Source organism: Oncorhynchus clarkii, chromosome 16, assembly GCF_045791955.1.
Source record: "Oncorhynchus clarkii lewisi isolate Uvic-CL-2024 chromosome 16, UVic_Ocla_1.0, whole genome shotgun sequence".
NCBI classification, from domain to species: Eukaryota; Metazoa; Chordata; class Actinopteri; order Salmoniformes; family Salmonidae; genus Oncorhynchus; species Oncorhynchus clarkii.
In genome coordinates this window covers 63,789,921-63,813,008 of record NC_092162.1, presented here as the reverse complement: position 1 = coordinate 63,813,008, position 23,088 = coordinate 63,789,921, and the positions used below count along the sequence as shown (strand labels likewise).

The 23,088-nt window shown below is 45.6% G+C and overlaps 1 protein-coding gene across 1 annotated transcript in view; it reads left to right on the top strand.

Moving 5' to 3' along the window:
• Nucleotides 1–23,088, top strand: part of LOC139367367 (ELKS/Rab6-interacting/CAST family member 1-like) — a 341,621-nt gene that overhangs the window by 40,344 nt on the left and 278,189 nt on the right. The window contains exons 3-6 of the mRNA XM_071105566.1: nt 3,915–3,983; nt 6,515–6,670; nt 12,255–12,377; nt 14,046–14,213. Coding sequence (XP_070961667.1) covers nt 3,915–3,983; nt 6,515–6,670; nt 12,255–12,377; nt 14,046–14,213 — 516 coding nt within the window. The remainder of the gene's footprint in view (nt 1–3,914; nt 3,984–6,514; nt 6,671–12,254; nt 12,378–14,045; nt 14,214–23,088) is intronic.

Genomic DNA, 23,088 nt, shown 5'->3' with positions numbered 1-23,088 from the left:
GTGAGTGGTCTTGTGAGGTTTCTGTTGAGGGGTCTGGTGAGGTGTCTGGTCTGGTCTGGTGAGTGATCTGGTGAGTGGTTTGGTGAGGGGTCTGGTGAGTGATCTAGTGAGTGGTCTGGTGAGGGGTCTGGTGAGGGGTCTGGTCTGTTGAGTGGTGTGGTGATTGGTCTGTTGATTGGTCTGGTCTGGTTTGGTTAGTGGTCTGGTGAGGGGTCTGGTCTGGTGAGTTGTCTGGTGAGGGGTCTGCTGATGGCTCTGGTCTGGTGAGGGGTCTGGTGAATGGTCTGGTCTAGTGGGGGGTCTGGTGAGGGGTCTGGTCTGGTGAGTGGTCTAGTGAGGGGTCTGGTGAGTGGTCTGGTCTGGTCTGGTGAGTGGTCTGGTCTGGTGAGGGGTCTGGTCTGGTGAGTGGTCTGGTGAGGGGTCTGGTGAGTGGTCTGGTCTGGTCTGGTGAGTGGTCTGGTGAGGGGTCTGGTCTGGTGAGGGGTCTTGTGAGGGGTCTGGTGAGGGGTCTTTTATGGTCTGGTGATGGGTTTTGTGAGGTTTCTGGTGAGGGGTCTGGTGAGGTGTCTGGTCTGGTCTGGTGAGTGGTCTGGTGAGGGGTCTGGTGAGGGGTCTGGTCTGTTGAGTGGTCTGGTGATTGGTCTGGTGATTGGTCTGGTCTGGTTAGTGGTCTGGTGAGGGGTCTGGTCTGGTCAGTAGTCTGGTGAGGGGTCTGGTGAGGGCTCTGGTCTGGTGAGTGGTCTGGTGAGGGGTCTGGTGAATGTTCTGGTCTGGTGAGGGGTCTGGTCTGCTGAGTGGTCTGGTGAGTGGTCTGGTGAGTGGTCTGGTCTGGTCTGGTGAGTGGTCTGGTCTGGTGAGTGGTCTGGTGAGGGGTCTGGTCTTGTGAGGGGTCTGGTCTGGTCTTGTGAGGGATCTGGTCTGGTGGGGGGTCTGGTCTGGTCTGGTGAATGGTCTGGTCTGGTGAGGTGTCTGGTCTGGTGAGGTGTCTGGTCTGGTGAGTGGTCTGGTGAGGGGTCTGGTCTGGTCTGGTGAGGGGTCTGGTCTGGTCTGGTGAGGGGTCTGGTCTGGTCTGGTGAGTGGTCTGGTGAGGGTTCTGGTCTGGTCTGGTGAATGGTCTGGTCTGGTGAGGGGTCTGGTCTGGTGAGGGGTCTGGTCTGGTCTGGTGAGTGGTCTGGTGAGAGGTCTGGTCTGGTGAGGGGTCTGGTCTGGTCTGGTGAGGGGTCTGGTCTGGTGAGGGGTCTGGTCTGGTGAGTGGTCTGGTCTGGTGAGGGGTCTGGTGAGGGGTCTGGTGAGGGGTCTTGTCTGGTCTGGTGAGTGGTCTGGTGAGAGGTCTGGTGAGGGGTCTGGTGAATGGTCTGGTCTGGTGAGGGGTCTGGTCTGGTGAGGGGTCTGGTGAGGGGTCTGGTTAATTGTCTGGTCTGGTGAGAGGTCTGGGGAGGGGTCTGGTCTGGTCTGGTGAGGGGTCTGGTGAGGGGTCTGGTCTGGTGAGTTGTTTGGTGAGGGGTCTGGTCTGGTGAGTGGTCTGGTCTGGTCTGGTGAGGGGTCTGGTCTGGTCTGGTGAGTGGTCTGGTGAGGGGTCTGGTCTAGTGAGTGGTCTGGTGAGGGGTCTGGTCTGGTCTGGTGAGTGGTCTGGTGAGGGGTCTGGTCTGGTGAGTGGTCTGGTGAGGAATCTGGTCTGGTCTGGTGAGTGGTCTGGTGAGGGGCCTGGTCTGGTCTGGTGAGTGGTCTGATGAGGGGTCTGGTCTGGTGAGGGGTCTGGTGAGTGGTCTGGTCTGGTTTGGTGAGTGGTCTGGTGAGGAGTCTGGTCTGGTCTGGTCTGGTGAGTGGTCTGGTGAATGGTCTGGTCTGTTGAGGAGTCTGGTGAGGGGTCTGGTGGGTGGTCTGGTCTGGTCTGGTGATTGTTCTGGTGAGTGGTCTGGTTAGGGGTCTGGTCCGGTCTGGTGAATGGTCTGGTCTGGTGAGGGGTCTGGTGAGGGGTCTGGTCTGGTGAGTGTTCTGATGAGTGGTCTGGTCTGTTGAGGGGTCTGGTGACTGGTCTGGTGAGGGTGTGGTCTGGTCTGGTGAATGGTCTGGTGAATTCTCTGGTCTGGTGAGGGGTCTGGTCTGGTGAGTGGTCTGGTCTGGTGAATGGTCTGGTCTGGTGAGGGGTCTGGTGAGGGGTCTGGTGAGTGGTCTGGTGAGGGGTCTGGTCTGGTGAGTGGTCTGGTCTGGGGAATGGTTTGGTGAGGGGTCTGGTGAGGGGTCTGGTGAGTGTTCTGATGAGTGGTCTGGTCTGTTGAGGGGTCTGGTGACTGGTCTGGTGAGGGTGTGGTCTGGTCTGGTGAATTCTCTGGTCTGGTGAGGGGTCTGGTCTGGTGAGTGGTCTGGTGAGGGTTCTGGTCTGGTGAGTGGTCTGTTCTGGGGAATGGTCTGGTCTGGTGAGTGTTCTGGTCTGATGAATGGTCTGGTGAGTGGTCTGTTGAGGGGTCTGGTCTGGTGAGGGGTCTGGTCTGGTGAGTGGTCTGGTGAGGGATCTGGTTTGGTCTGGTGAGTGGTCTGGTGAGGGGTCTGGTCTGGTGAGTGGTTTGGTGAGGGGTCTGGTCTGGTAAGTGGTCTGGTGAGAGGTCTGGTGAGGGGTCTGGTGAGTGGTCTGGTGAGGGGTCTGGTGAGTGGTCTGGTGAGAGGTCTTCATAGAGCTCAACTCTTCCTGACTTTTCTTTGTCTGTTTTCTACCACCTGGAACTGCCTCTGTTCTCTGGACCTCCTCTCTAACACTAGTTGTCCCCGCTATGTACCTTGTATGTATTTTTGTATTCAAATGCATCTGTCTTTCCACCTCTGTGTGTCTGTGTTTTGTCTTGACCTCTGTCTTGTTGGGACAATGTGGTGTCCAGGCCTTCTGAGGTTCTTCACTTTAATGTGATGCTACTTCCTGTTGTACACTGATTCAATAGACATCAGTAGTGACTTTAGTAGTGACTTCAGTAGTGCTACTGTGGTCTAAGGGTAGTGCTAGAATTGCATATCTTTGTGTGAGTGAGTGTTGTGTGTGTGTGTGCCTGTCTGAACTCGGCGCTATCCTAGTGAACAAGAACATTACAAAGATATATGAACAGTGCCCATGCTTGTTTGAGTGACATTTATTTTAATGGATCTTCATCTGTCCATCTGAAAATAAATACTGTGAGTTTAACTGGCATAGCTGTGTGTGCATGTGTGTCTGTGTTACCATTAATTATTGATAGCAGAAGCTTGCAGATTGCGCATGTGCTAGCTGAAAGTGTTGCTAAGCGAATGCTTTAGCATGTTAGAGAAAGACAGAGGAGAGCGGGAGGGAGCGAGAGAGAGACAAAACACAAAGAGATTGAGAAACTGAGAGACAAGCGAGAGAGATACACCTGTAGCGTCTCCTACTTTTAGCTCTGTTAGCAATAGCACCTTCAGCAATCTTCTCTTCCTAAACTAACTAGGGAGAAAGACCGAGAGAAGAGGAGGGAGACAGACCGAGAGAAGAGGAGAGAGACAGACTGAAAGAAGAGGAGGAGGACAGGGAGAGAAGGAGCGAAGAGGAGCCGGAGGACAGGGAGAGAAGGAGCGAAGAGGAGCAGGAGGACAGTGAGAGAAGGAGCGAAGAGGAGCAGGAGGACAGGGAGAGAAAGAGCGAAGAGGAGCAGGAGGACAGGGAGAGAAGGAGCGAAGAGGAGGAGGAGGACAGGGAGAGAAGGAGCGAACAAGAGCACTTGATAGAGAGGAAGCTTACTGACGAGTGAGAGATTATCACAGAAATAACAGATGAAGAGAAAAATGGAGAGAAGGTGTGAGACATAGAATGAGAGGTAGAAAGAATGGACAGACCGAGACAGATATACTCTGCCAGTGGTGTATGTGGTAAGATGATGAGTCGTCAAGCTTACTTCTACCGGGTCCCTCCTCAGGAGCTGCACAGGAGGAGCCAGCAGGACCCCACCAAGACTAAGGCCCTGCAGACTGTCATTGATATGAAGGTAAGTCTTACTTGTTGATAGGCCCACATTTAAGTCAGACGGCAACAGTAGTTCATCTAATGATCTGGTATCAGTTTCATAGTGAAACAGAGTGAAATATTGATAGCCTGTAAGGTGAGCACTGTTGATTATCTCACTGAATTCAGGAAAGATCACATGACAAAAGAGCATACACATTGTTACAACACACACACACACACACACACACACACACACACACACACACACACACACACACACACACACACACACACACACCAGTTTAAGAGTGATTGTGTGTTGACTAGGGTCTATATGGGTCCGTGTCCAGGGAAAGACATATTGGCCCATCCAGAGTAGAGCACTCATTCAATTTGTTTCAAATGTCACATATGGAAGCTTTCACTCTCATCTCAGGCCTTTGAAGTCAGTAGGAGCTGTGAAAAATGCAGTTGACTCCACATGCAAGCACACACACACACACACACACACACACACACACACACACACACACACACACACTTTGTGTTAATTCAGCACATGCCTCTACCAAGTGTGGTTTATTGCTAAACCACAGTTATTTTTCACACATTTTACCATTTGTCCTCCCATTTAAAGATCGCACATTTTAGGAGGAGGAAGTGGCTTTAGTTCTTCATTGCTGAGGGAATAGTAGAGGAAAACAATCAAATAAACATTGATATAAGCAGAAGAACCAGTCAGATTAGAGTCAGATGTTTTCTATGGTGATGGTTAGAGGTTGGTACACAGAGTGTGTGTAAGGTTCTGTGTGTTATGTTCTGTGTGTAAGGCTCTGTGTAAGGTTCTGTTTGTTATGTTCTGTGTGTTATGTTCTGTGTGTAAGGTTCTGTGTGTAAAGTTCTGTGTGTAAGGTTCTGTGTGTTATGTTCTGTGTATTATGTTCTGTGTGTAAGGTTCTGTGTGTAACGTTCTGTGTTTTAGTCATGCGAGCAAGTGTTGTGACTTCTGAGTGAATAAAACGTGTGCAATGTTGTAATTAGTGTTTTATTTTGTTGTTTGTGGCAATGTGTGTGTTATGTTGTTGGTGCTGAGACGTGTGTTGTGTTGTAACGAGGGTCTGAGACGTGTGTATTTGTGTTGTGTGATTTCAGACCACAGCACCCCCTTTCTGTTTTGATCCTGATGTTATCTGGCAGGTACAGTAGTAGTAACAGTGGTTGTTCCTCATCCCTTGTCTAATCTTCTCAATTTTCCTCCCATGGCAATCCTCCATACATGACACATCTCTACAGTAATACAGTCTTTATCAATCCTCAATACATGACACACCTCTACAGTGTGTAATACAGTCTTTATCAGCCTCAATACATGACACACCTCTATAGTGTGTAATACAGTCTTTATCAATCTTCAATGTGTATTGTCTCTACCGCAGGCTGTGATTTGTACCTGTCTGTCCGTCACTATTCTCTTCCTGCACGTTGGTTTCTAACCCCAGACAGTTGGAGTGAAACATGATGAGATTCTGCATCCCAAAATGAACTGAACATGGGGTAGAAATCATAGTTAATGTGTTGGAAATGGCCTTTACAATCACGTTTTGCCAAAGGTGGAACTTTCTTTGTGTTGAGATATGACCCACTATTTTCTGTATAGGTTATTTTCACTTCCTTGGTTTCTTTGTGTGTAATCTCTGTGTGGCTTCTGTACATGGTGTGTTTTGTCAGATTTGAGAGGAACACATGAGATGATGCACGTTGCTGCTGCTGTGTTGCTGCTCTGGATTCGTCTGCTTTGTGTGTCTTTCTCTGCATGTGTATTCATATAGCTACTGTAACACACAGACTGTAACACAAAGACTAGGTTGAGGCAAGGGGTGTGTGTGTGTATGCAGTATACCATAGTGTATGTTGGGGCGTCCGTGGAGGATGTCAGTAGAGTTGTAGTAATGGAGGTCAGATGGTTGAATGCAGACTGAGGTTTCTACCGATGCCATCATACAATCTGCTTTCATTTATTCCATTACTTTCTCGTCTTCTCCAAGGTTTACCATTTAACGTGTGTCTGATCTTATGGAGCTCAACAAGCTCAGGACCTTTCCCGTTCCCTCATAGATACTGTGCACGCAGGGAACAAGTACAACCTGCTTTGTCGCTATACAGAACTCTGGCCTTCATCCACCCATTCCTATTCAGGCCAGTCACTGGTTCAGTTGTATGTTCTAGCTAGGACAGGGATCTGCTTTTGTCTGTGTGTCAGTCTAGCTCTATAACACATCTGTCTTTTCAGCTAATAATATAGATTGGTATCTATCTCACTCACACTGTCCCATTTAGCTCTCTGTGTGTCTCTGGGCACGGTGTCATGTCTGCCTGCACTCCTGTCTCTTGTTCTCTTTTCTGTTTATCATTTTTGTGATCAACCCTTTATTAAACATCAACTTTGAGAGGCAGACTGTGACGACCCTTGCCCTCTCGACTCTACCTCTTTTCTATTCACACCTTTTACAAACCATCATGTCTGTGGCTGACGTGGGTGTCTGCCCCTCTTGGCTGCTGTATGTACTGTAGGACACTAAGATATCGTCTCTGGAGAGGAACATCCGAGACCTGGAGGATGAGGTCCAGTTGATGAAGACCAGCGGGCTGCTCCACCCTGGCGAACGCCTGGATGAACTCAAACACATGGAGGTCTATAAAAGCCACTCCAAGTTCATGAAGAAACAGGTAGCGAGATACTCACTGGTGTAGAGTCACTCTGCTTGACATCTCCACATGTTGCTATGGTTGTGTATGTCACTTCTGCATGGTTGTGAGGAAGCCAAGTATCACGTCAACAGCACTGTTAACTGCGCATGTGTTGACTGCATGTGTCTATGTTTTCTCATTTACTGGTCTCTGTGCATGTCACGACCATGTCTCTACTGTATGTGTCTCCTTCAGCTTCATGAAGACCAAGGTAGAACATCTCATCTCCAGTCCTATCCACTGCATGTCTTAACCATACAGTTGAAGTTGGAAGTTTACATACACTTAGGTTGAAGCCATTGAAACTTGTTTTTCAACCACATTTGGCAGGTCAGTTAGGACATCTACTTTGTGCATGACACCTCATTTTTCCAACAATTGTTTACAGACAGATTATTTCACTTATAATTCACTGTATCACAATTCCGGTGCGTCAGAAGTTTACAGAAGTTGCCTTTAAACAGCTTGGAAAATTACAGAAAATGATGTCATGGCTTTAGAAGCTTCTGATAGAGTAATTGGCATCATTTGAGTCAATTGGAGGTGTACCTGCTTGATATCATGGGAAAATCAAAAGAAATCAGCCAAGACCTCAGAAAAAAATTGTAGATCTCCACAAGTCTGGTTCATCCTTGGGAGCAATTTCTAAACACCTGAAGGTACCACGTTCATCTGTACAAACAATAGTACGCAGGTATAAACACCATGGGACCACACAGCCGCCATACCTCTCAGGAAGGAGACGCGTTCAGTCTCCTAGAGGTGAACGTACTTTGGTGCCAAAAGTGCAAAAATGGGTGAGGCTTGCAAGCCCGAAGAACACCATCCCAACCGTGAAGCGGAATGGCAGCATCATGTTGTGGGGGTGCTTTGCTGCAGGAAGGACTGGTGCACTACACAAAATAGATAGAATCATGAGGAGGAAAATTATGTGGATATATTGAAGCAACATCTCAAGACATCATTCAGAAAGTTAAAGCTTGGTCGCAAATGGGTCTTCCAAATGGACAATGACCCCAAGCATACTTCCAAAGATGTGGCAAAATGGGTTAAGGACAACAAAATCAAGATATTGGAGTGGCCATCACAAAGCCCTGACCTCAATTCTGTAGAAAATTTGTGGGCAGAATTGAAAAGGTGTGTGCGAGCAAGGAGGCCTACAAACCTGACTCAGTTACACCAGCTCTGTCAGGGGGAATGGGCCAACATTCACCCAAGTTATTGTGGGAAGCTTGTGGAAGGCTTCCCAAAACGTTTGACCCAAGTTAAACAAGTTAAAGACCATGCTACCAAATACTAATTGAGTTTATGTAAACTTCTGACCCACTAGGAATGTGATGAAAGAAATAAAAGCTGAAATAAATAATTCTCTTTACTTTTATTCTGACATTTAACATTCTTAAAATAAAGTGGTGATCCTAACTGACCTAAGACAGAGAATTTTTACTAGGATTAATTGTCAGGAATTGTGGAAAAACTGAGTTTAAATGTATTTGGCTAAGGTGTATGTAAACTTGTGACTTCAACTGTATGTGTATTGCAAGGCATCACATCACCTGTACTCTGCCTCTACTGATGTCTGAGCGAAACCTTCGTGTTTCTACTGTCTCTTGTCAAAACTTTCTGGCTTTTCAGCCGAGACCCAGAGCCGTCACTCACTTTGGAAAGATCTGGACTGAACCAACTATATCAACAAACTGTCTTCACTTCTTGTCGCCGCCATGGCACAGCTTTTCGGCTTCAGCTTTTGCTTCTCCTCCAGCTCTCCATGGAAAACACAAGCCATATCGGTTTACAGGCGATGGTGTCCATTTGCACTACTTCCTTTGTCAGACAGGAAGCTGCAGTTTTATAAGAGCAAGGTTCAATTTCTCTGGTGCAAGCGCTCTCTAATGGTTTATTCATACCTACACACTCACCCACGCTGTCCAGTAAACTGCAAGCATCAGTAATAATACTGTACTCTAAATGGTACATCCAATATTCCACCGGTGAGTCAACATAAAGCATTTCTTTGAATGGGAACGTCCGCTCTAATTGCTTTATGTGGTGATGAATGGAGGTATATGAAAGGCTAGTGGTTTAATAACATCAGAGTTGGGTTTCAGAGCTCTGTGTGAGTGTCTGTGATGGCCCGAGGTCGATGAGTAGCGTTTCATCTGAAAATGTTTGTTTGATTTGTTAATGGGGGTCTTTGTAGCCCCATTTGACAGTGCATTGGGGAAGTTTCTGATGCAATCATAAAGGGATGTTTTTATGAATGGGGCTTTGACAGACGGCTATGAGCTAACAACAGCAGAGGAAGGAGCTCTCTCCTCATGAAGACTGACCTGGAATGATATACATCATACTGACGGTTGGAGTTTGGTGTCAGACGCCTCGTCTTTCTACACACACACACACACACACACACACACACACACACACACACACGCACACACACGCACACACGCACGCACACACACACACACACACACACACACACACACACACACACACACACACACACACACACACACACACACACACACACACACACACACACACACACACACACACACACACACACACACACACAGTCATATTTATCACATGTATCCCTCATCTACAGTATCTCCCTGGGACATGGTCTTTCAGCGCGTGGCAGGTTGGTGGTGAGCTGAGGAGGAGTCAAATAGGGGGACATTGATAAGAGGAGGACAGGCTGCTCTGATGAAGGGACAGGACAGCCTCTCTGGGTCTTTGGTTTCCTCTGCTCTTCACTGGGCTGTTTATCTGGGTCAAAGCCCCCACCAGGCCTGACCTAGTAGTATACTATCCTGTGTACAGTGCCTTCAGAAAGTATTCACAGCCCTTGACTTTTTCCACATTTTTGTTGTGTTACAGCCTGAATTTAAAATGGATTCAATTGAGATGTTGTGTCACTGGCCTACACACAATACCCCATAATGTCAAAGTGGAATTATGTATTTTTTTAAGTATTCAAAATTAATTACAAATGAAGCCATGAAATGTCTTGAGTAAATAAGTAGTCAACCCCTTTGTCATGGCAAACCTAAATAAGTCCAGGAGTAAAGATTTACTTGACAGGTCACATAATAAGTTGCATGGATTCTGTGTACAATAATACTTATTAACTTGATTTTTGAATGACTACATCATCTCTGTACCCCAAACATAAAATTATCTGTAATGTCCCTCAAACACAGATTCAACCACAAAGGCTAAGGATGTTTTCAAATGCCTCGCAAAGAAGGGCATCTGTTGGTAGATGGATAAAAAAGCAGACATTGAACATCCTTTTGAGCATGCTGAAGTTATTTATTACACTATGGATTCTGTATCAATACACCCAGTCACTACAAAGATAAGAGTACAGGCGTCCTTCCTTACAGTTGCCAGAGAGGAAGGAAACTGCTCAGGGATTTTGGTGATTTTAAAACAGTTAGAGTTTAATGGCTGTGGATGGGTCAACAACATTGTAGTTACTCCACAATACTAACATAATTGACAGAGTGAAAAGAAGGAAACCTGTACTGAATAGAAAATATTCCAAAACATGCATCCTGTTTGCAACAAGGCACTAAAGTAATACTGCCAAAAATGTGGCATAACAATTTACTTTTTTTTTCCTGAATACAAAGTGTTAGGTTTGGGTCAAATCCAATACAAGACATTATTGAGTACCACTCTCCATATTTTTACTCATGGTGGTGGCTGCATGATGTTATGGGTATGCTTGTAATTGACTTGTAATAGACTGGGGAGTTTTTCAGGATAAAAAAGAAACGGAATGGAAATAAGCACAGGCAAAATCCTAGAAAACCTGGTTGTCTGCTTTCCACCAGACACTGGGCGATGAATTCACCTTTCAGCAGGACAATAACCTTAAAAAATCTACACTGGAGTTGCTTACCAAGAAGACAGTGAAATCTACACTGGAGTTGCTTACCAAGAAGACAGTGAAATCTACACTGGATTTGTTTACCAAGAAGACAGTGAAATCTACACTGGAGTTGCTTACCAAGAAGACAGTGAAATCTACACTGGAGTTGTTTACCAAGAAGACAGTGAAATCTACACTGGAGTTGCATACCAAGAAGACAGTGAAATCTACACTGGAGTTGCTTACCAAGAAGACAGTGAAATCTACACTGGAGTTGCTTACCAAGAAGACAGTGAAATCTACACTGGAGTTGCTTACCAAGAAGACAGTGAAATCTACACTGGAGTTGCTTACCAAGAAGACAGTGAAATCTACACTGGAGTTGCTTACCAAGAAGACAGTGAAATCTACACTGGAGTTGCATACCAAGAAGACAGTGAAATCTACACTGGAGTTGCTTACCAAGAAGACAGTGAAATCTACACTGGAGTTGCTTACCAAGAAGACAGTGAAATCTACACTGGAGTTGCTTACCAAGAAGACAGTGAAATCTACACTGGAGTTGCTTACCAAGAAGACAGTGAAATCTACACTGGAGTTGCTTACCAAGAAGACAGTGAAATCTACACTGGAGTTGCTTACCAAGAAGACAGTGAAATCTACACTGGAGTTGCTTACCAAGAAGACAGTGAAATCTACACTGGAGTTGCTTACCAAGAAGACAGTGAAATCTACACTGGAGTTGCATACCAAGAAGACAGTGAAATCTACACTGGAGTTGCATACCAAGAAGACAGTGAAATCTACACTGGAGTTGCTTACCAAGAAGACAGTTCTAAGTTACAATCTTTACTTAAATATGCTTGAAATTCTATGACCTGAAAATTGTTGTCTGGCAATTATCAACAACCAATTTGACAGAGCTTGAATAATTTAGAAAATAATAAGGGGCAAATTGGGCTCTCGAGTGGCACAGTGGTCTAAGGCACTGCATCGCAGTGCAAGATGCTTCACTAAAGTAGGTTAGTGATGCTAGGTCAGTGTAAGGTAGTGATGGTGTGTAGCTTAGTGATGCTAGGTCAGTGTAAGGTAGTGATGGTGTGTAGCTTAGTGATGCTAGGTCAGTGTAAGGTAGTGATGGTGTGTAGCTTAGTGATGCTAGGTTAGTGTAAGGTAGTGATGGTGTGTAGCTTAGTGATGCTAGGTCAGTGTAAGGTAGTGATGGTGTGTAGCTTAGTGATGCTAGGCCAGTGTAAGGTAGTGATGGCGTGTAGCTTAGTGATGCTAGGCCAGTGTAAGGTAGTGATGGCGTGTAGCTTAGTGATGCTAGGTCAGTGTAAGGTAGTGATGGTGTGTAGCTTAGTGATGCTAGGTCAGTGTAAGGTAGTGATGGTGTGTAGCTTAGTGATGCTAGGTTAGTGTAAGGTAGTGATGGTGTGTAGCTTAGTGATGCTAGGCCAGTGTAAGGTAGTGATGGCGTGTAGCTTAGTGATGCTAGGTCAGTGTAAGGTAGTGATGGTGTGTAGCTTAGTGATGCTAGGTTAGTGTAAGGTAGTGATGGCGTGTAGCTTAGTGATGCTAGGCCAGTGTAAGGTAGTGATGGCGTGTAGCTTAGTGATGCTAGACCAGTGTAAGGTAGTGATGGCGTGTAGCTTAGTGGTTGTTTTTTCTCCGTAGGTATCAGGCCGTGTGTCAGTGGGCCTGGGCTCCTCCAGGGCCGGGGGCCCCCCACCACACTTGGACACCCACCCCACCTTCCTCCTCTCCCAGCCGCCCTGGATAGCTGACCACTCAGCAGAAGTACCCCTCTTTTACCTTCTCTCGTTCATATCTCTCCCGTTTCTTTTTCTCTCTTTACTCTTCTCCCCATCTCCATTACACACTCCGCTTTCTGTTTCCCTTTCTTTCCCCTCCACTCTCCGTCTTACCTCGCTCTCTTCTCTCATATCTCCCATTCTACTCTTCTCTCTCTTTTTTCCTGTTTCTCTCTCTCTCTATCTTTCCGCCTCTCTCCCCCCTCTCTCTCTCTCTCGCCATCTCTCTCTCTCTCTCCATCTATCTCTCTCTCTCCATCTCTATCCCCGTCTGTGGTTGGCCCAGCTTTGCCTATCTCTCTCTCTCTCTCTCTCTCTCTCTCTCTCCATCTATCTCTCTCTCTCCATCTCTATCCCCGTCTGTGGTTGGCCCAGCTTTGCCTATCCCTCTCTCTCTCTCTCTCTCTCTCTCCATCTATCTCTCTCTCTCCATCTCTATCCCCGTCTGTGGTTGGCCCAGCTTTGCCTCTCTCTCTCTCTCTCTCTCTCTCTCTCTCTCTCTCTCCATCTATCTCTCTCTCTCCATCTCTATCCCTGTCTGTGGTTGGCCCAGCTTTCCCTATCCCTCTCTCTCTCTCTCTCTCTCTCTCTCTCCATCTATCTATCTCTCTCCATCTCTATCCCCGTTTGTGGTTGGCCCAGCTTTCTCTATCCCTCTCAGAATTCTAAAGTCATGACATGCTCCCCGCCGAGCACCACAATTAACAAATCTCCCTCAGAAATCAACCTCTCACATTTTTGGCACTGGAGTGAAGATGACAATCTTTGTGCGCATAGCTAGCCCACTCGCAGAAAAAACACAGAGGGGGGACAAAATACGAACTGGTCCATTTGATTTCCTTAGTGGTTATTCTGTGCTGTTCTTTCAGCTCTTTCCCTTCAATTACACAATTTCAAAAACGATCAGTAATCTTGCAGATATTTGTGTGCAATACAACTTCTCAGAACTATTTTTCTCCCCCTATGAGTGTTTTTCCTTGTCTCAGTTTGGGTGTTTAGACTGTTGTTTCCATGGGGCCTGTAGTAGTAGGAGTGTGTCTTGTATAGAGAAACATTTCTAGTCTTCTAGAGGATGAATCATTTTTTGGCCCTCTGTGTGTGTTGGAGAGTGTGCGCGTCCACGTTTGCCCACCACATTGTATATATGTACTCAACAACGTCTCCAAGGTGATTGTGGAGGTTGGAGGATATGTGTCACATCCACAAATTGACAGTGCGAGAAGAATTACCAAACTTTGACCTAAGATATTCTATATTTTCTCTGGAGCAGAAAATACAAACATTTGACCTCTCAACCAAACCTGAGCTTCATGTTGTATCAGCATTATTTTCCATATATCCCCCGTCAGTCCTCTGAAGGTGTGTGTTCTATGTGTTGGTCTGATGTGTTCTATGTGTTGGTCTGATGTGTTCTATGTGTTGGTTTGATGTGTTCTATGTGTTGGTCTGATGTGTTCTATGTGTTGGTCTGATGTGTTCTATGTGTTGGTCTGATGTGTTCTATGTGTTGGTCTGATGTGTTCTATGTGTTGGTCTGATGTGTTCTGGGTTTGAGTTGTGTGTAATAGGTCTTTGAGGAGCTTTCGGTTTTGTTCCATTCAGAATTGCTAAGGAATTTAATTATGGTTTAACGTGTGTGTGTTGTGACTGACAGGTAGACCAGCAGAAGCAGGAGCTGAATAAGAAGGAATCAGAGATGCAGGCGCTACAGACCAAACTGGATGCTCTGACCAACCAGAACTCAGACTGCAAACAGCACATAGAGGTGCTCAAAGAATCACTCAGCGCCAAGGAGCAACGCTCTACCACACTGCAGACCGAGGTGAGAGTGTTTAAAATACTGCGCACACACACACACAGGCTGGCAGGCTAGGGAGAGAGAGCCCTGTGCAGATCTTACCTAGTCAGGGCCTTCCATGTAGTCTGTCTGGCCTAGTGCATTGGGTCTGTCTGGGAGAAAGAGCAACAAGCTCACGAGTTGATCAATTTGACTTCAGATTCTGACGTTTATCCACGTTTCTCCAAACGTTCAATTTCGAAGTTGCTCCTAATGTCAAAATGTGGATGTGATTTGGACACCCATAGTTGCGACTGTCACTCCTCCTTCTTCATGCGGCTCCTCCCCCAGTTAAGGCTTGAAACCCCAACAAATGAAACGAGTGTCTGGTACTGGACCACAACACCATAGCAAAACCCAAGCCTATTCAATGGTAATAGCGCTCACTGTTGCCCCTAGTGGCGGGGTTTAAAGGTATCTCTGGATGTCCTCGGGACATGGACCAACGTCCAATTTCTAAGTAAATCTTGAGCGACTTGGCAGGAGAGAAACTGAGGGAGGCTGAGGGAGACTGGCAGTGTTTTCATCTCTCTGTCTTTGAAGTCTGTGGGTCTAATGATTTTATAAGGTGGGGGGTGAGGAGGGGGAAGGTTAGCATTTTTCTCCAAACTTCTGTGGAGTTGGAAGCGATACTTTAGATGTCTTTGTGCGCAGCAGCGGAGAGCGGCTCACTAACGATGTCCACTCTTCATTACAGGAAGCAATTTGGGACGAAATTAGGGCTAATAGTCTATACATGTGCAAGGAATTTTGGCGTAAGGGTGAGCTGAATACATCATACTTAAACGCCCACAAGAGCTGGAGCTGAAAGACGATGCCCATAGCTCACCCATGATGTTGCACAACGATTTAAGTCAATAAGTCATAATGTTAGTCAAAGTATGAAGTGGGAAATCCGTGTCAATGCATTGTTTTTCCCTATGAGATGACATGCTAATAATTTTCAGTCTACATTTCTTCAGGGCTGGGTTTTATTTTAAACTTACCACCCACCAGCATTGCATTGTTTATTAATCAGAAACACCAGCAAAGAGTTTCTGATGAATACTTTTCTCTTATTTTTTAGTTAGTCTGTATATATAGCGTGGCCAAAACCATTCATCTTGGGGTGACAGGGGGAGCGGGGCTCCAAAATCCAATATCACATAGTAAAATTGCGTGGAATATTGCATTTTAGAACCCTGCTCCCCCCGTGGCCCCAAGATGAATGGTTTTGACCACACTAGAAAACCAAGTATCTATCCTATTATGAAAAAGCACCCGCAAAATAAACTTCCACGTTTATTTATTTTGTTGTGGTGTTGTTACATTTGTATTGCTGTTTCATGTCTGATGTGCTGTTGTTACATTAGTATTGCTGTTTCATGTCTGATGTGCTGTTGTTACATTAGTATTGCTGTTTCATGTCTGATGTGCTGTTGTTACATTAGTATTGCTGTTTCATGTCTGATGTGCTGTTGTTACATTAGTATTGCTGTTTCATGTCTGATGTGCTGTTGTTACATTAGTATTGCTGTTTCATGTCTGATGTACTGTTGTTACATTAGTATTGCTGTTTCATGTCTGATGTGCTGTTGTTACATTAGTATTGCTGTTTCATGTCTGATGTGCTGTTGTTACATTAGTATTGCTGTTTCATGTCTGATGTGCTGTTGTTACATTAGTATTGCTGTTTTATGTCTGATGTGCTGTTGTTACATTAGTATTGCTGTTTCATGTCTGATGTGCTGTTGTTACATTAGTATTGCTGTTTCATGTCTGATGTGCTGTTGTTACATTAGTATTGCTGTTTCATGTCTGATGTGCTGTTGTTACATTAGTATTGCTGTTTCATGTCTGATGTGCTGTTGTTACATTAGTATTGCTGTTTCATGTCTGATGTGCTGTTGTTACATTAGTATTGCTGTTTCATGTCTGATGTGCTGTTGTTACATTAGTATTGCTGTTTCATGTCTGATGTGCTGTTGTTACATTAGTATTGCTGTTTCATGTCTGATGTGCTGTTGTTACATTAGTATTGCTGTTTCATGTCTGATGTGCTGTTGTTACATTAGTATTGCTGTTTCATGTCTGATGTGCTGTTGTTACATTAGTATTGCTGTTTCATGTCTGATGTGCTGTTGTTACATTAGTATTGCTGTTTCATGTCTGATGTGCTGTTGTTACATTAGTATTGCTGTTTCATGTCTAATGTGCTGTTGTTACATTAGTATTGCTGTTTCATGTCTGATGTGCTGTTGTTACATTAGTATTGCTGTTTCATGTCTGATGTGCTGTTGTTACATTAGTATTGCTGTTTTATGTCTGATGTGCTGTTGTTACATTAGTATTGCTGTTTCATGTCTGATGTGCTGTTGTTACATTAGTATTGCTGTTTCATGTCTGATGTGCTGTTGTTACATTAGTATTGCTGTTTCATGTCTGATGTGCTGTTGTTACATTAGTATTGCTGTTTCATGTCTGATGTGCTGTTGTTACATTAGTATTGCTGTTTCATGTCTGATGTGCTGTTGTTACATTAGTATTGCTGTTTCATGTCTGATGTGCTGTTGTTACATACCATTTTCAGTGTTCATCATAAGAAAAGTCATTACTTCCCCAAGCTGTGAGAACCATGGCATGAGCATGGGGCTGACTTGGCATTGCCAACAGCCTACCAAAGTAGCACCGTGTCCATTACAATGTAGAAAACCGCTTCTCTAGTCCATCATGTTCAATAGTTACGCTACCCATATTACCAAAGCTTCATCTGATTCTTTATTTTTCTATGGCGGATTTGTGGCCACAATTTATGTAAGATGGCAAAGTCAAATATACTGGTTTCCCCTATCCATCTGTGGCAAAGTTTTCACCAAATGTTTATGACAATTCCAGCTCCAGAACCAGCCATAACCTAGCCAGTTGGCTAATCTTTTGAATATGGTGTCGCAACAGCAAATAACATTAGCTAGCTAGATAAGTTTAGCATGCTAGCTACACTGACTGCTGTCAGTGCCCTACTTGTTGTTATTGGTCCACCCCATATGGAGATCAGCACAATGTTCCCACACCCAGTTCAGGTAGCATTCTTCTGAGGTGGAACCTAAACGATCATTTACGCTCTAGGACAGGAATTAACATTGAAATAGGGGAGGCATTGCCCTCTGGTGGGGATCTTTAGAATTATTTACTATCAGTGCGTGGGTGTGAGATTGTGTGTTTGACAGAGGGTCAATATATAATTGGATGTAATGCATTTGACACTTCACTCTAACATGAGAGGCTGCTGGGATATGGATGGCCATAATGGGATCTGTCAGCCCTGATCTCACACACCACACACACTGTCAGTCAGTTAACCCCATCTCTATATCCTTCTCTGTCCACGTGGCCATGAGTTTATCTTGCCCCCCAGCTCTATCAGAGTGGATCAAAGCCCCCCAGCTCTATCAGAGTGGATCAAACCCCTCCAGCTCTATCAGAGTGGATCAAAGCCCTCCAGCTCTATCAGAGTGGATCAAAGCCCTCCAGCTCTATCAGAGTGGATAAAAGCCCTCCAGCTCTATCAGAGTGGGTCAAAGCCCTCCAGCTCTATCAGAGTGGGTCAAAGCCCTCAGGCTCTATCAGAGTGGGTCAAAGCCCTCCAGCTCTATCAGAGTGGATCAAAGCCCTCCATTTCTATCAGATTGGATCAAAGCCCTCCAGCTCTATCAGAGTGGATCAATGCCCTCCAGCTCTATCAGAGTGGATCAAAGCCCTCCAGCTCTATCAGAGTGGATCAAAGCCCTCCAGTTCTATCAGATTGGATCAAAGCCCTCCAGCTCTATCAGAGTGGATCAATGCCCTCCAGCTCTATCAGAGTGGATCAAAGCCCTCCAGCTCTACCAGAGTGGATCAAAGCCCTCCAGCTCTACCAGAGTGGATCAAAGCCCTCCAGCTCAATCAGAGTGGATCAATGCCCTCCAGCTTTATCAGAGTGGGTCAAAGCCATCCAGCTCTATCAGAGTGGATCAATGCCCTCCAGCTCTACCAGAGTGGATCAAAGCCCTCCAACTCTATCAGAGTAGATTAAAGCCCTCCAGCTCTATCAGAGTGGATCAATGCCCTCCAGCTCTATCAGAGTGGATCAAAGCCCTCCAGCTTGATCAGAGTGGGTCAAAGCCCTCCAGCTCTATCAGAGTGGATCAAAGCCCTCCAGCTCTATCAGAGTGGGTCAAAGCCCTCCAGCTCTATCAGAGTGGATCAAAGCCCTCCAGCTTTATCAGAGTTGGTCAATGCCCTCCAGCTCTATCAGAGTGGGTCAAAGCCCTCCAGCTTTATCAGAGTGGGTCAATGCCTCACAGCCAGGTTCCATAGAGGCTGACACTCATGATACTGACTCACTCAGGGCAGGAGGGGTAAAGGGAGGGCCACAGACCCACAGACAGGCAGCCACCCTGGTATGGAAAAGAAGAGATGGCTAGAGAGAACAGACAATGCAGTGTTGATTTGAGGGAAGTAGAGAATCAAGGAAGACATAATAGAATGGAATGGAAGAATGGAAGTGCATTTGTCAGTCCGTCAAAATTAAGGACCGCTCCTAAATGGGGTTGATTGAATCCATCTTCTGGTTTTCCTCTGTGGGAATGGAAAAACGTGTGTCTGTGTGTGTGTTTAAGCACAGCATTGTGGAGGGTGCAGTGGAAATGTAACCCTGTAATAGGTGTGTTATCTGTCCTGCTGAGGTCAGTGTAGTGCTGAAACAGTGCACCTGCAGATCAGGTAACCAGTCACACGGCCCTCCTGCATATTTAACTAGCATATGAGAGAGTGGCAGGTAGCAGAGCTGTATTGGAGAATTCAGAGAGGGGTGTACCACTGTTTGCTGAAGAGTTAGTATCACAGTTTTACTTTGAAAAGGTACAACAATAATGACTCAATGCAGCGTTTTACCACGCTGTCTTTGTAAACCGGCTAAAACTGGAGTTGATCCCGTCCCTGATGCCTGCAGAGCAGTGGCTCTGTTGTGTTCAGCAGTGGGGGCTATGGGTAGACCCACTCTGAGCCGCGTGCTGCGACCATGTTGATAAATCACAGTGTGAAAATGAGTCCCACCTGTGCAACTGGCCTCCACAAAGGAGCCGGCAGGAGCCGACTTGTCCGCTAGGTCACCGGCACAGCCAGGGGGGGAAACAGGAAAACACCCGCCACTCAAACCATGTCACAACACCTGGTCACCGGCACAGCCATAGGGGGAAACAGGAAAACACCCGCCACTCAAACCATGTCACAACACCGGGTCTCAGTATGTGGCAGGGCCAGCGACTGTGTTTGTGGTGGAGCACTCATAAACCCTGGCAACCCCAAACCATGTCACACACACAACACACAACCCCAAACCATGTCACAACACACAACCCCAAACCATGTCACAACACACAACCCCAAACCATGTCACACACACAACCCCAAACCATGTCACACACACAACCCCAAACCATGTCACACACACAACCCTAAACCATGTCACACACACAACCCTAAACCATGTCACAACACATAACCCCAAACCATGTCACACACACCAGGTCTCAGTATGTGGCAGGGCTAAACCATGTCACACACACCAGGTCTCAGTATGTGGCAGGGCTAAACCATGTCACAACACACAAGCCCAAACCAAATACACGTCAGTTTTATGGTGCCCTTTTAAAACCCAATGAGAGTTGGATTTCCACCTTTCATAGTTGTCTCTAAAATCATCAGCTGTGAAGTGCTTTTATTTGACATTGTTCGTTATCCAGGTTTGTGTGTGTGCACATGCGTGTGCGTGTGTGTATGCGTGTGTGTGCATGGTAGTAACCCCAGTAGGTGTGTCTGTGTTGTTGTTTCCTGATCTCTGTGTGATGAATGGCCTGCATGGGTAGTGAGTCGTGAAAAGAGATGTGGTCTGAACCATGCTAACACAGAAACATGTAGAAACTCTATTCTTGTCTATCTCTCACTTTCTTTTTGTCTCTGTCTCTCTCTCTCTGTCTCTCTCTCTCTGTCTCTCTCGCTCTCTCTCTCTGTCTCTCTCTCGCTCTCTCTCTCTGTCTCTCTCTCTCTGTCTCTCTCGCTCTCTCTCTCTGTCTCTCTCTGTCTCTCTCTCACTTTCTCTCTCTGTCTCTCTCTGTCTCTCTCTCACTTTCTCTCTCTGTCTCTCTCTGTCTCTCTCTCTCACTTTATTTTAGTCTCTGTCTCTCTCTCTCTGTCTTTCTCGCTTTCTCTCTCTGTCTCTCTCGCTTTCTCTCTCTGTCTCTGTCACTTTCTTTTTGTCTCTGTCTCTCTCTCTGTCTCTCTCGCTTTCTTTTTTGTCTTTCTGTTTCTCTCGCTTTCTTTGTCTGTCTGTCTCTCTCTCTCTCTCTCTTTCTCTGTCTCTCTCTTTCTCTGTCTCTCTCTTTCTTTTTGTCTCTGTCTCTCTCTCGCTTTATTTTTGTCTGTCTGTCTGTCTGTCTGTCTGTCTGTCTGTCTGTCTGTCTCTCTCTCTCTCTCTCTCTCTCTCTCTTTTTGTCTCTGTCTATGGCTCTCTGTTGTTCTCTCTTTCTTTTTGTCTCTGTCTGTCTCTCTCTGTCTCTCATCTGAGGATGTTGAGGCAGGTGAGATCCTTCATATGGTAGGAACCAGGAAGTAAATTGTTGCTAGGGCTGTAAAAGTGAGGATTAACCCAATGCCAGGAATACATCAAATATATCCTAACACCTGACCAATAGAATTGGTTTGAACTGGACTGGAACTGGGGTTTCGTGATTTGTTACGATGTTGTTGACCATTTTAAACGGATTTGACCTAGTTTGAACCGCCTGGAACAGGTTTGGAACTCATTTGACCTAGTTTGAACCACCTGGAATGGGTTCGGAACTCATTTGACCTGGTTTGAACCACCTGGAACGGGTTCGGAACTCATTTGACCTAGTTTGAACCACCTGGAACAGGTTTGGAACTCATTTGACCTAGTTTGAACCACCTGGAATGGGTTCGGAACTCATTTGACCTGGTTTGAACCACCTGGAACGGGTTCGGAACTCATTTGACCTGGTTTGAACCACCTGGAACGGGTTTGGAACTCATTTGACCTAGTTTGAACCACCTGGAACGGGTTTGGAACTCATTTGACCTAGTTCGACCGCTGTGACCGTTCTCCGGCCGTCCTCTGTTCCTGTGTTCCGTCAATGTGGTTTGGGACGTGGTGTTAGCTGTGGAGTGTAAGGGCCCCCAGAACAAACATGGTGCGGTCCAAAGTAAAGCCCCCGCGTACAGGATAGGCCATGTGGAAAAACCATAAAGAGGAGTTATAGGGGTCAGAGTGGGGATGAGATATTTAATGGTTTACACAGAGGGAGACGTAAACATGTGTGAGGCTGAACACACATCACAAATGGTAGAATACACACACACACACACTGTATGCTCCAAAACACATACTGCACGCTCAAACACACAACATACTACATCATTAACTTTGCAGTCCTCCCAGATCTCTCTCTCTCTCACACACACACACACACACACACACACACACACACACACACACACACACACACACACACACACACACACACACACACACACACACACACACACACACACACAGGCCACCCATGATACATTTCCAATAGTGCCTAATGTCCATGTAACAGGTGTGTGTTGTTGGCTTTAAACTGTAGGTGGTCAGGAGGTCGGTAAGCACACAAACCTCTCGTGCGGTTTCACTGCTGAGGGAAAGATCTTGCAGGGGAAATCATATGCTACTGTGGATGACTGTTTATGGACAGCTAGTCAGGTTGATCAAAGCTTTACTTTCTTTTGTATACTGAGCAACAATAGAAATTGTTGGATGTTGCGTTTATAAGATTTTGCTGAGTTACAGTTACATACAAGGAAATTCATTAGGCCCTAATCTATGGATTTAACATGACTGGCCATGGTTGGCCAGCCAATCAGAATTCATTTTTCCCCACAAAAGGGCTTTGTTACTGACAGAAATACTCCTTCGCACACAGCTCTGGTGGACATTCCTGCAGTCGGCATGCCAATTGCACTCTCCCTCAAAACTTGAGACATCTGTGGTATTGTGTTGTGTGACAAAACTGCACATTTTAGAGTGGCCTTTTATTGTCCCCAGCACAAGGTGCACATGTGTAATGATCATGCTGTTTAATCAGCTTCTTGATATGCCACACCTGTCAGGTGGATGGATTATCTTGGCAGGGATGTAAACACATTTGTCCACAACATGTGAGAGAAATAATATTTTGTTGCAAATGGAACATTTCCGGGATCTAATTTCAGATCATGAAACATAGGACTTTACATGTTGCGTTCATATTTTTATTCAGTGTAGAACTTTCAGACAAAATGTAATTCTGTTTATCTGTAAAGTTGTGAGATCTTTGACTTCTATCTTGTACCTAATATAGTGTACTGTAGCTCAGGAAGCTCATCATTGGAAAGGGTCCCAATGGTTTAGTCAAAATAAATGCCTCATTATATGGCACTACTGATTCAGAATGTTAACGGTGAATTTTACAAGTCTTGGCTGTGGATTTTTCTCGCTCTCTCTCCATTTGACATTTTTGTCATTTAACAGACACTTGTATCCAGAGCGACGTACAGTTAGTGCATTCATCTTAAGATACTGTATCTAGGTGAGACAACAACATATCACAGTAGTAGTACATTTGTCCACGAATAAAGAAGTTATCAGCAAAGTCAGTGCTAGTTGGGATAGTAGGAAAAGACAAGTGGAGGGGTGGTGGGTTGCCGTGTGATTTATTTCAGAAAGGCACTCCGCTGTCCTGACATTTGGGGGAAGCTTGTTCAACCATTGGGGTGCCAGGACAGAGAAGAGCTTTGACCAGGC